At 39.9% G+C, this 13316-nt stretch overlaps 2 protein-coding genes across 51 annotated transcripts in view; both read right to left on the reverse strand.

Annotated features, from left to right (window-relative positions):
* Positions 1-662: 662 nt before the first annotated feature.
* Positions 663-4760, reverse strand: CCDC89 (coiled-coil domain containing 89). The gene is made up of 3 exons (XM_035560479.1): positions 4755-4760; positions 2824-2884; positions 663-1729 (listed from the first exon to the last, which is right to left on the reverse strand). The coding sequence occupies exons 1-3, from the start codon at positions 4758-4760 to the stop codon at positions 663-665; spliced, it is 1134 nt and encodes a 377-aa protein (XP_035416372.1).
* Positions 4761-5792: 1032 nt separating this feature from the next.
* SYTL2 (synaptotagmin like 2) overlaps positions 5793-13316 on the reverse strand; it is a 60401-nt gene continuing 52877 nt past the window's right edge. For 39 of the 50 annotated variants that reach the window (XM_050708709.1, XM_035560403.2, XM_050708741.1 and 36 more), the window contains 8 exons: positions 12590-12709; positions 11362-11531; positions 10889-10991; positions 10299-10469; positions 10007-10085; positions 8989-9088; positions 8012-8217; positions 5793-7016 (listed from right to left, as the gene is read on the reverse strand). In XM_050708709.1, coding sequence (XP_050564666.1) covers positions 6871-7016; positions 8012-8217; positions 8989-9088; positions 10007-10085; positions 10299-10469; positions 10889-10991; positions 11362-11531; positions 12590-12709 — 1095 coding nt within the window. In that variant the 3' untranslated portion in view covers positions 5793-6870. The remainder of the gene's footprint in view (positions 7017-8011; positions 8218-8988; positions 9089-10006; positions 10086-10298; positions 10470-10888; positions 10992-11361; positions 11532-12589; positions 12710-13316) is intronic. The other 11 variants (XM_035560411.2, XM_050708749.1, XM_050708751.1 and 8 more) reach the window with 1 other exon arrangement.

The following is a 13316-nucleotide window of genomic DNA, read 5'->3' on the forward strand; positions in this document are numbered from 1 at the left end:
CATGCAAAAGACCTATCAATTGATCTTGAGCTGAACAGGGATATAAATCATGCTATGACATTAAGTAAGCCTAAGAGAACTGTAGAAGGCTGTAGGAAAACTATACATTATAACTTGCTTGAGCATCAGGTATTCTGCAATTTTACTGGTTTGACCTACTAAGTTTCTGAGTTATTACTGTTCATGCAAGGTGGGATTTCTTTCTTGGATCCTCAAAGATGCCTCCTAAGTGCTCAGCCTCGCTGGAACTTCAAAAGAGAATCAAGTATGAAAGAATAAGCATTTGATGTTTTGTCCTTTTTGGGAAACAACGTGCTTTTGACTCTTAAAAAAAAAAAAAAAAAAGTGAAATCTGTGATACAGCACATGTTAGGACCAAATGAAATCTATTTCATATTTTAAGTTTTCCATGCTAATCTTTCATGTTACAGATCTGATGTGGTTTAGTTAGTTTGACAACCCCTGCTCAGATTTAATGGTGTCGAGCTCTTATGTAAAAGTAACAAAAAAATAAGAGGCTACAGAACAGTTTTTTTAGAAGGATTTAAGCTGGTAAGCGCATTACAGAGAGACTGGCTGGTAGACGGTCGCTTGAAAAGGAACAAAAAGAAGTGCTGTGTTACACCAGAGGCACTTGCTGAGGTGAGAGCAGAAAGCTGAAGTCACACTTTAAAGTGACGGAGTTTGACGTTCAGCTCTTTTTCTTTGGCCAGTAAATCCATACTGTGCTTTTTGTAGGCATCAAACTGCAGCGAGAGTTCGCTGTACGCCTGCTTGCTGCTCTCTAGCTCTTGCTGGAGCTCCTGGACCATCCGATCATAGTTTGCTGCTGTGTCTTTAACAAAGCGCTTCTCTGCTCGCAGCCTGGCTCTCTCCAGCCTCTTCCCCAGCTGCACGATCTCCAGCTGCTTGTCCTGCAGGGCTTTGCCCCTCTCCATGGCCAGGTTCAGCAGCTGCTCTTTCTCCTCATTTGCCCTCTCCAGCTTGGCCTGCAGCTCGCTATCCGGAGCCTTCTGCTGGCTCTCTCCGCGCTCTACCTGCGCGGCAATTTGTTGGTGCTCCTCCTGGAGGCACTGCAGCTGCTGCTTCAGCGAATCGACCTCCCAGGCATGGGCACTCGCCTGCTGGCTCTGAGCTTCCAGCAGCTCCTTCTCACGCTCCTGGGCTCTGCAACTCTCGTAAGCGCATTTCTTGTGTAAGGAGTCTAACTGCTGCGAGAGATTTTGGGCCTTGGCAGTGAGCTGGAACACTTTGGCTTCCTTCTCCCGCACGGCTTGGCTAAAGAGAGTCTCGTTCTGCTGCCGCAGGCGCTGATTCTCCTCCCACAGCTGCGTGTTCTGCTTCTTGTGCTCATTCTTGAAGTAGATCATTTTCTCGTGGTTGCTGGCCAGCTCCATGAAGCGCTCCTCCAAGTGCCGGATGCGTTGGGTCTGCGTTTTCAGTTTCACGGCGTCCTCCAGCCTCAGTTTCTCCAGTTCCGTGTTGAGCTGCTCCAGGCCTTTGCAGCGCTTGCGTGCACCATCTGCTTTCTTCTTCAGCACACAGATGAGGCGATGCTGCTCTTCCAGGCGCGCCCGCAGCAGAGCCTTCTCTCTCCTCTCCTCTTCAGGGCCTTCGCAGAGCACCTCCGGGCCTTTTGTCACATCTTCCCCGTCCCTGCCCACCTCCGGATCGCTTGTGGGGCTGGCCATCCCTGCTTCTCTCTCATCCTGAGCCATGGAGCCGCTGTCTGACACAAAGACGAAACATTTTATAGCCACCAGTTCTTGTAGTGACATTCAGCAGGTTTAGAGTACCCCAAAACTGTGTGCCCAACACCACTGCACCAAGCTGGGGGACTGCCTCTGGAAGTCCATCACACCACTGGCACAGCAGATTGGGACTCATAAAACCAACAGCAGCCTGTGCGGTCCCACAGACCCTGATTCAAAGTCAGGCAGACCGATTAAAAGGGTGCCAGACTTGACAATGCAAAAGCAAACAACTGTAGGCTTAGTATTTATGCAAGGCTCTTCATTTGCTGATTACTAGCCCTGGTAATTATTCCTCCTCAAAGCACTGTGGTTGTATCTACAAGTACTGTTATATTTAGGTAAAAAGCCAGTAAATGATAAAGCTGTAAGTAATTCGTTAAGGAATCCTTTTCCCCTGCCTTTATTTTCTCCTACAGATGCAAAGTTACATTGCATCTGTATAACACAGATGCTATTGTAAACGCAAGTAAAACATGGAGGGTTAGATCAATCTTCTAATCCATTTATAAGATTTTAATAGTATCTTGCCCATTAAACGTAACTGAATAGCCTTACCCTGAGCTTAGAGATTTAAGAATAAAAAAAGATCATTAAGGACTGGTAATAATTACTGAATGCACTGTGATATAAGGACGGTGCCTGGAGAAACGGTTCCTTATTTGAGTTTTGATGCTGATTCGCTGGATTATTTTAGGCACGCAGGTTAAAAGTCTGGCTCCTCATCTAAAAATAAAGGAAATATTTACGTTACAGTAGTACCACCACCGTTATCAGTGCCTTATCATACAGCATACTACCCAGACGTATGAAAAGTTTGCCTAAAACTGAAGTACAGGCTTCACGTTCAGATACAGACCCGAAACCACACAGCACCTGAAATAGCCTGCTGATAATCGGGTTTTGTGGGTTTCGGCTGGAGGTGAGGATAGGCCACAGGCAAACGTCCTAGAGAAGGGACTGGAGGAAGGATGAAAAACAACGTAGAGCAAAAATGAAGGCAAGACACGGACAGATTCAGAGCTCCATGGGGGTGACTATCAGCAGGGTCCGCTGTGGTGCGCTCCCCTGCTGCTGGTGCCACTTTGGCTCCTGCCAAAACACTCAGTGATATGGGAAGAGAGAGGGAAGGACTAAAAGATTTAGGCCATCCAGAGGAAACGCAACAAAGAGAGGGGTTTAGGGGGAGAAAGATTTTCTCTCACCAGGTGCTTGTTTTCCTCAGCCCATTTGTTGGCACTCCCAGCGCGCGGTTGCTGTGTCCATGGCGATGCGGGGCTCAATCGCTCACGTCAAAGCGCGTGCCCTCATCTGGGCTGCTCGGGGCAGCCCCGAATTCATGGAAATAGCAGGGAGCGTTTCTTAGCAAACAAATGCTGCCAATGCTCCCAAAGGCACCCAGGTTCAGCAAAAAGAAGAGGATTTCCTCAGGCTTGAAGTCCTCTCTCGTGGCTTGCACCTAGAGAAGATCACAATGGCAGAACACACTGAAGGTGCACGGGCTGAGAGAAGATGCATCCCTCACCCCAAACAACTTGCGACTTTTATTCAGCAAGTAAAGGGTAAAAGATACAAAGCAAACAAGACAGGGAGGGAACAGTACCAGGTCTTTCAAAAGAGGTAAAGTCAGAGTGAAGTGAACTGCAACACTGACAGAGGCTTGCAGGCTTACGTGCAGAAATGGGAAGTAGAAAAAGAAATGGGAATTTTCTGAATATAGAGCGTGAAAGCAGAGCTGGGACTTTGAAGTACATGGTTTACAGAAAGTAAAGAAAATGTCATTTAAAACACACGTATACTGACATGGGTGCACCTCCTGCTGCCCCCCATCCAGGCTGAAATCATGGTAAGCTTGTAAAGTGGAAAAAAAAAGGCGGGGGGGAAAGCATTGCATTGCTCCCAAATAATTTTCTGGGCAAGGATGAACGTATATGAAGATATTCTAGGAGTATAGATGCTTTGTCATATAGATAACTGGAATTAAGAATCAAAGCGTAGATATTAATTTATCAAACTGCCTTTTAATAACAGTTATGCCTTAATTATATGCCTTGTTTGGGGTTGTGGATAATTTTAGAACCTCTGCTTTTGACAGTAGAGAAAGAATAAGCTAGTTTTCTAAAACTTTTCGTAAGCAACTGCATAAAATTTACATTTTTCAATATGCATTTTATCAATCTGGAACATGCAACTGTAATTAACAATTACTATGAATTCGGTGGAAAGCTGTATTTATTACAGAAACCATATCCAGATGAACATCCACATTGTTTGGTTTTTAAAGTGTACATTTTGTATGACTTTTATGTTTACAATCCAAAACCCCTCCTGGTTTACATGATTAGATCCAGTCCTTACCTTAATAAATCAACATAATATTCTTTAGCTGGAGGTGAATTTGTAATGTTTCTGCTCTGTAATTAAATCCTATAGCATTCATAGGGTGGTTGAAGTACATTTTCCACTGATAAAGCAGCTTGGTTTGTAATCGTTTGTTCATGGCACTGAAGTTCACCTCACCAGGACAGCTTTGGCTTTTCTTGCACGTTACAATAACATAGTGAAACAGTAAAAAGATAAGCACAGATGCTAAAAATCCTTAAAGATCTTTAAGTTAAAGATTCGTAGCATGATGCGGACTCCATTGAGGGCTAACAGCGATAACAGTACAACTTTAAATAGCTAGCATTGTTAAGCACTAATATACTTTTCAGACACTTCTGTGACCATCTCTGCTGACCTCATGCAAATTTGGAAGTCTCATTTTTGTGTGTGGTGACAGCTATCTTTATATATTGGCCTATGAGAGTCGTCATTTCCACATATACTTTAAAAAGCTATTAAAAAGTTGGGGGAGGTCAAATGAATTTTTGTACTAGAGGGCCTGTTTCAGTCATTTGGCTCTGTCTCTTTTTTAAATCTAAACAAGCACGTAATGCTGCTGTGTCATTTGCTTGTCATCATACTAATTAAATACAGGGGTAGTGCACAAGTACATCTAACGTTCATGTTCCCATAGTTTTTGGAAATTTAAACTAAGTTTTTATCTATTTAGTGTAGTGCTAAGCAGTGTCTTTAGAGATAATGACAAAATTCTGCCTCTGTCTGCAGGATGGTGGAGGAATAGCAAGACAGAAGATACTTCACCTGACCAAAAGACAAGAGTGGTACTGTCACAAACCAACCATTCTGATAGCAGTTAAGTTTTTAACTACTGAAATTTTGTACAGTGTGGAACACAGAAGACTACATACACTTGCCTGCAAATGTATAGCCTCAGCCCCATCCCTTCAGTTGAAGACCGAAGACTTTTGACACAGCACTGCATTTAAGCTTCACAGGAAATAAAACTACAAATTATATACTTGTTAAATGGTAGTCATGCTTACAGCAACCTACTTTTTAAGGTGAAAACAAAATCCTGTAGACAGTGAATACAAACAGGTGTCTCTGCCAGATGCTTACAAATCTCTGTTTTTGTATGAGTAGGGAGAGATGCACATACTACACTTCAGAACAATCTATTTGGATTTAAATGGTACAGCAGTTACTTTGCTTCTGTATTGTTAAATAGCCACCTCTGAGAGGGTGGTGTTTCTGGAAAAGCAAAAGTGGAATCTGTGCCAGCGCCCAATCTCATCCGAAACCCCTGAAGCAGTAAGGGACGGAGACTGACAGCTCCTTCTGGCATTCGTCATCTCCGGACGGCCTGGCTGATGAAGGAGAACATGGGCTCCCCAGCAGGCTGAATAGCACCTTTCCTTTTTTCCCATTCATGGTGTAAAATAAATACCAAGTAACGCAAGCATTTAAATTTTTATGATAAAATTAAGCAACCCAGTTGGAAGTGTGAAGAGCCCTCTTTTGCTCTGTAAGCTTAGCCGCAGGACTTTACCAGCCTCTAGACCTATGCAGTTACAGCAAATAAATGTACATTTATTTTCAGAAGCATTTTCTGCCTGCATTTCATTGTATTGCATACTCACACTCAGTAGCTAACACAAAACATTAATTTCTAATAAACATCGAATTCTTAATTAGCTTTAATAAGGCTGCTTTTATTTAAAAAAAAAGTAATACATTTTGTAATTTATGCATTTATCTTCCTTCAGTGGTACGCATTTCCACACGTGACAAATTCCATTTCACATGCTGCAAAGCTATCTAAACCCAGACCACCATAATCCCGGCGTTCTCCTAACGGTGCCGCTGAAGAACAGATAAATTACCTTTTGCAAAAATACAAGCTAATAATAGGTATAGGTACAGAAAATGAGTACACTTTACAAAAATAAATACCCAACATTCGTCATTAGTAAAACTGGCAAGTTTAGATCCTTTGGAATAGCATTTGAATGAAAACGTTTGACCTCTGTGACTTCAGCATTTAAAAGGAACGTCAATATACTAGCAAGGTAATTAACAAATATAGAAGCAAACTTTATAACCCCAACTTTTCATAGTACATTGGAATTAACAGTCCTCTATGCCTTGCAGAGTAAGGCATCAACAGTACCATTTCGTGTAGTGCTTCTTTCATTACAGAAGCAACTTTCAGATCATAGAAATGTGTAACTACAGACAAAGGGACTTTAAAAAAATCTGCACACTCGTATTCCTAGCTGGAGAGATCCAATATAGCATGATGAGGATTCAGCCAGAGAAACGTGCTAATGAGCATGAACAAAATGCAACCTGTTGCTATCTTACTAATAACATCATCTCACAAACAATCCAAGTATACAGAAAGAATTTACTTGCTTTTCCTTTTTTTTTTTTTCCCCTGGCAATTTAGCTTTAAGGAATCAGCAACACCTCAGTTTGACAACACAAGCATTCAAGTATCACAGCTACCTCTACCTCTGAATTCTCTAAGTATGTTCTTACTTGAATACATTTTCACTGAATAAGAAATAAAAGAAGCCCTTAAATTTACATAATCATCTGAGGGCAGAATTTTAGTTTGGAATATGCAGTGACATTTGACAGCACGAGAACAGAATAGCAACAGAACAGAGACTATCAAAGAGCTGCTGTGTGTCTCTTCCAAGTTTCACCCCCACACCTTTTAATTTCATTCCCAAGTTGTCTTTTTGACACTAGCAATTCAAAAGCCACCTTATTTTGTCAGTTTTGCAACCATTAGCATCCTCAGAGGTAGCGTATCTTCTACCCATGTGTTTGGCAAGTTCATCATCTTCTCCCACAGGGCACTTTCATCTGAAGTGGAATCCATCCAGTCTACTGTAGTTCCATAGCTTCTGCCTAGAAAAATGTCAGGTTTTAAGAGAAACAGCAATCACTTAACATGCTGCAGAGTTGAGAGCTGACAATCAAATCTGCCCATCTTGTTAAAGAGCTTCACCTTCTCAGGTACAGGAAACCTAGTGCATTCGAGATCCAGTTCTATATTTTTATGCTTGAACAATTCTGTCAAATACAATTAATGACAATTTTCCACACAAACTTGATCTTTTTCCATTTTTTTTCTTTGTTATTCTGTCTTTTTTTCACCGTCCCAAGGGAAAAATTAATCAACATCCAAGAGGGCTTAAAAATAAAATGTCCACTAATTCTGTATTGAAATACAACCTCAGGTACTTAAGTTTCAGTTTGAGATTTATTATCCTCACTTGCGTTTTAGGTTATTCTCATAAACCATACAAGAAGTCATTTTTTCTTGCTTTTGCTTTAAAGAACTCTAAATTCTTTGTTTCTCCTCAGACCAGAAAGGACAATGAAAGGGACAAAGCAGAATTGCATGTTTTCCCGGTCATTATATCTACACATCTTATACTGTCTTTATGCTAAAAACGTGTTTGAATTTATACATTTTCCTATCCAAAGTCTTCAAATCTTACCATGCATTCACAATCCATCCTTTTATCTCCACCCAATACTGCCTCCACGTATCTAGTTTTTCCATGTGTAAGTTTGTAAGATGTTATCAAGATTTTGGGTGCAGAAATAGCATACTCTCATACTACAAACAGTACTAGACACAATGTATGGACAGAAAGGTTTATTTCTAATGTTTCTCCTAACTTGCCAATAATCCCTAACCCTCATACTACTTCTATTTACATTTCAGAATCTGTGACAAAGAACAGATAATTTACTGAATGAAACTCTTTAGTAAATAAATGGCTGAAAGGCTTTTCAGTTATCTTTGCAAAAAGAGAATAAATAGAAAGGAAAAGGGGAAAAAAAGATAAAATGTAGTTTGTAAATTAAGGATTAATCTGTTAATTGTCCAGTACCTGTTCCAAGGCCTATCCTGAGACCTCCCAGAAAGTGGTTGGCTAGTTTGTTGTGATCCCAGACTGTGAGTTCTATGCAGGCTTCTTTCAAATCTTCTGGTCTAAAGCCATCATAGACCATGGTATGGTTGAATACTGGGTTTGTAGTTTTTGCCACTGTTCTTGTTTTCTGGCGACTTTTTCTGCTAGTATCTGGAAGAATGGTGCTTCGGAAAGAGAAAGCATTGTTAGTTTGCACTTTGACAGCATAACCTGCATTAAACACACTCATCAGACAAAAAATACTGAATAATGCTCCTCTGCATGTTATGAAGCAACTGAGAATAAGTTGCTTTAGTATCACAGAGATGAAATCAAACATCATGTTCTCGGTCCCTTCCAACACATGTATTCAGGATGTATCCACCCTTGTGCTTCAAAGGATGGATCGGAAGGGGACGTCAGGTGGGGAAGAGGTACAACTGAGTTTGTTTGCTGGATTACCACTAATGATGCTGAAACCTTTTAGTTACTGCCAGAGATTTCCCAGCTATCTCACTATCCTCATCATGTGTTAAATCTTTTTGTAGAAAGGAAGGTGGAAGAAATACATCTATGCTTCTCACTTCTATCTCCTCCCATGATTTACTAAGCTAAAGCACGTTCTTTCACAAACCTGCTTTGTTTAAACACAGCTTATAGCAGACAAGATCTGACTTAAATTTGTCTAGCCCTTCCACCAGGTAGCTAAGCAGACAAAATGACAGGGTGGTGATTAGCAAGGAATTCCTCCCAGTACATCTTACTTGGTAGCATATAGTTAGCACCTGGAAGTTGCAAGCCCTGTAGGACAATTTGCATTACAATAAAGGAGAATCAGAAAGTAATTAAGTGTTTTTGTTTTTAATTTAAATGGAGAAAATTGAAGGTAAGATTAGAAAATGCAGCAATGGCATTATTAAGCCACCAGCTTTAATGATTTCAGCCACAGTTTTTACCACTTGATAAAAGAGTTGAGCCTGTTGCCCCTCAGAAGAGGAAGGTCATGGCATTCCTTCACCCAGATGTGGACCTCACCAGTGGACAGAGTCTTCTTTCCTGTAAAAAGAAATAAAACATCCTGGCTCTGATTAAGCCTTAGAAATTACCTTCGAAAGCGATTTACATGTTGCAGCTGTTCCTTTCCATTTTCAGAGGTGATATTTCACCTAGACTCTCATTATCTCACATTTTAATTGAGCATCCCTCTCTACCTTTGAAGCTGCAATCTTCAGCCCATCAAAGTACTGCCAGGCCACCTCATGTCTACATTCCAACCACGATTTCTCTTCTCTTACAAATAAAGAAATGCAGGCCACTGGTCTTCTCTTTCCAAGCCTTCTAGATGAAGAGATCAGCTTGTCTTCAGTCTATGCGATGCCAGCCTTTACCACCAATTACACTTTCAAATGAGCTCCTCTGTGCTCTTAATATATTTGATTCTTATTGACTGTCTGGCTGGATTAAAGACCTTGCTTGGCTTCATTGTCAGACCAGCCAGTTATCAGTTGTCACACAAGAGTAAACGAACAGCTCATACAGCTAAGATTCTGGATACGTATTGCTGTTTTGTACTTCTAATATTGCTTGAATTTAGTGTGTCATCACTGTTTATTTAGCAAATCACAGCACCTGCCTGACAATTTCATAATTTCTAAAATTGTTAGAGAGAGAACAGAACTTTGTTATGTATACAGACTGGATTATAAATCTGAGATTATAACAATCAGGTAATTTCTTCTGTAGTAACATAAAAATAACAGAAGATCGTAAAGCGAACCTTGGATCCTCAACTGAATTCATGACCAGAGTGGCCTAATATTCTAGGAAAAAAAATGTTCTACATTAAAACAAGATGCCTGAATTTGTTGAAAAATGTTATACAGCTGCTTCCCACCAATCTCCTCCCTAACACCCTCCAACAACAAAACCCCCAAAGGCCTGACAAACTCAAACAAAGAAGCAATGAATAAATACCTCCAGCAGGTTGTGGAACATACTTGAGGGCTAGTTTCATCTCCCCTCTGTTTTCTAGTTCCAGAGCCATTGTTGAAGTCTGAAATTTAAGAAGAAAACAAGTCTCATACACTGCAGTTCACACGCTGATTTTATGGTGCGAAGTTTTGCCCAAGAACAAGCTCAACTTCTACATATATAATCAGTATAAAACCCTCAGAACACACAAGATAGGAGCTAAATAAAAAATGACTTGGTTTTGCACTTACACAGCAGAAAACATAGAACAGCTAACCCACCCCTAGTAACCTACCCTTGGCTTGAGTGGAAACCAGTTGATCTGCTTGTTGGATTTATCATTCCAGTCCCAAGTTCCTAAATCCAGCTCTACTTCACCAAGGAAGCTATTCCTCCCAAAGGTATCGTTGTGCCAGACAGAGATATTAAGGCTTTGGTTCTTCAGTAGATCCTTCTCAATTTTATACTGCCAGGAGAGAGAAATGGGGAGGAGGAACCGATAAAAAAAAAAGTTAAGCTACTTTTTCATCAATGATTGTCTGAAAGTGACACAGGAAGGAAATGTGTCTGGGTTTATACATCTATAGCTGCTCACTTCATTTCAAAACAAAACTCTCTTCATGTTTTAATATTTATTTTAAATATTTTAAGTTCCTAAGTAGCTTGAGTTTGCTTGCAAGAATTATGTAACAATCAATGTTCTCAGTGCTGTATCCAGAGTAAACCAGAGTTAACCCATCAGTGAAGCACACAGACACTCCTACAGAGCAATCTGCCTCATCTTAACACAGATGTCTCTTCTGAGATCATCTGGACCTGGAAAGTTCAAACTCCTCATGCTTCATGCATGCAGTATTTCATGCCTAGTTAGCATTTGATAAATACCCGCAGTATTTCATTATAGACCGGATTAAAAGTTTTCTTTTTCACAGAGGTCTTCCGTTTGCCCAGCTTGTATTTCTCTGGAAGCAGGTAGGTCTTCACATACCTAAAATTTAAACAGGCTGGTAAGAGCAAGAAAACCCCCCTTCCAACTTCCCTTCCAATATACACACACATTTACTTATGAAGTAAATCAAAGCGACTTAACTGCATTCTCCTTAATCTGGGAAGTTAAAATTTAAAATAGAATTTCAAACTCAAAGTCTGAGCTTCCCATGTTAATATATGTACTGATTTATATGGCAACTTTATGTTCAGTTCAGAGTGGAAGAACATGTAAAGCACGTTATAGCCTCCTTCAGTTATTTGGTTGGTCACCCCATCAGAAGGCAATGGTTGGAATAAATTACAGCTTTCATTTACACATTAAAAGAGCAACTTCCATCGGAAAAAAAATATTCTGTATTTTTACTTACGGGTCTGAACGTTGCCTCTTGACATCTGCCACTGCCAAGTCTTTACACTGGCAAATAAAGATGTGGAGCTCGTTCAGCTGTTCTACGTAATCAATAGCAAACTGAATGTTCCCCTTCACGTCAACATTGCCAAAGTCTCCACTATAGACACTCATTAAGCTTCCGCTCACCTGTGTCATACAAGAGGAGAAAAACCGGCATCATACAAGAGGATTTTTTTTTCTAAGCTTTTGCATTTCACCAAATACTTCAAGATTAGGGTAGAAGTTATGCTCAGGATTCAGACAATTAAAAAAATAAATCAACTGTGTCCCTTTAGATGCAATTACGAAACGTAACAGTGTTAAACAAGCTCTTCAGCAAGCAGGTTAACAAAAGAATGTTATTTGTAAACGAAAGAATGTTATTTGTAAATCTGAAAAGTGTTAGGCCAAGTTTTGAACAAAAAAAGGAATATGTTTATTGCATTGAGACAGAATACATGAAATGATAGGACGCTATATATCTGGAGATTTGTGTGATCAGATCCTTGAAATATTACTTATGTAGCTCTTCAGCTGATCTTTGCAGAAAGGAGAGCCTAAAACTTTATGACAAAATGCTTTCTGAAAATACCAAGAAATCAAAAATAAAGTCTTTATGTGGCTGAGTTAGGTGCTAAAATAAAACATATTAGAAAATTAAACCCTGGATAGGTAAAAATAGAAGGATGAACAGGGTTTTTTTCTTTTTCTATTTTTTAAATCTCATCGTTCATCCCCAAAGTTCTCCTTTTCCCCTAAAGGCCACATAAACTAATGACTTTTGGTTAGCTAGATCACTGACTTCATCATACATCCCACATACCAATACCATCTCTTTCTTTCACTTATTTCTCCTGCCACCCCTTAATCCATTCCTAAATATTTGTTCTGTATAAATTCTCTCCCACTGTCAGCTACAACTTTCAGCTCTTAGGGTTAAAGCCTGTTTGCTTAGGGTTTATCAAGTATGCTGCACAGTGGAATCCCAAACAGGCTCCAGCATATTACTGGAAAACAAGTAAAAAAAAATGTTTTTAAAATCACTTTATTTCCAATTCCATGCAAGAATTCAATAACAGAGAGAAGGACGGAAGGAGGCAGATACCAAGGAAAGAAATAGGAAAGGAATAAGAAGGGAGCTGAAACAGTACCGAAGAGATTAGCAAAAGCAAAGTGCCATTAAAACAAGGCTGTGGTTTACATACAGAGGATAAGGAGGCCATGCCAGAAGAACCGCTAAGATTGGTTAGAGAGCTGGGACTCTTCTTGATTCTGCCAAGGGAATAACTGCTTTCTGATGCTGTATCTGTCTCTCTGTCATCACTCTACAAAAACATCACAGAAAGAGAGCCTGTGTAGGTACTTTATAGTCACAAGGAACATTAAAAAAAGAAAAAACAGTTTTAATAATGCAGATTGGGACTCAATGAAAACCTGAACTTAAATCCCTTCATAGTACAACACAAGTAATTAGTATTTCTTAAATTAGGTCATGCATTTAAAGTAAAACCAAATTTGAAAGGGATTTTGTTTTTAGTGGAAAGCTTACGCTGAAAAAAGTGTAAAGTAATAATTCAACCTCTTTTTTGTTGTTGTTTTGCTTTTTTCTTTTTTCTTTTCCCCTCTTAATTCTCAAATACCAATGGGAAGTACAAAGTTAGCTTTACCAGGACATTGAAACTCAACTTCTCTACTTCACTATGCAAGCGATAATTCTCAGGTCTTCCATCCATCCCTTTCTGTTATATAGGGAGTGCGATCGATTCTCCAATCCCCATCTTTAAGGCAGTTAATTGGAAGTAACATGCACGGTACAACAGCACTGGATAAATCGAATAGCTTTTGAAGTGATGCTTATTTTGCAAAAGAGCAAGCAGGGCCCTGCTTTTACATCAGGAAAGTGCAGTTTGGGTTTCCTTGGTCATTATCAGG

Source organism: Cygnus atratus, chromosome 1 (assembly GCF_013377495.2).
Source record: "Cygnus atratus isolate AKBS03 ecotype Queensland, Australia chromosome 1, CAtr_DNAZoo_HiC_assembly, whole genome shotgun sequence".
NCBI classification, from domain to species: domain Eukaryota; kingdom Metazoa; phylum Chordata; class Aves; order Anseriformes; family Anatidae; genus Cygnus; species Cygnus atratus.

What these genes read in the sequence shown, in the direction of transcription:
- CCDC89 (XM_035560479.1), bottom strand. An exon ending in GAGCCAAAGTGGCACCAGCA is followed by an intron (nt 1,730 to 2,823) that starts GCAGGGGAGCGC and finishes TCTTTGTGTCAG; the next exon opens with ACAGCGGCTCCATGGCTCAG.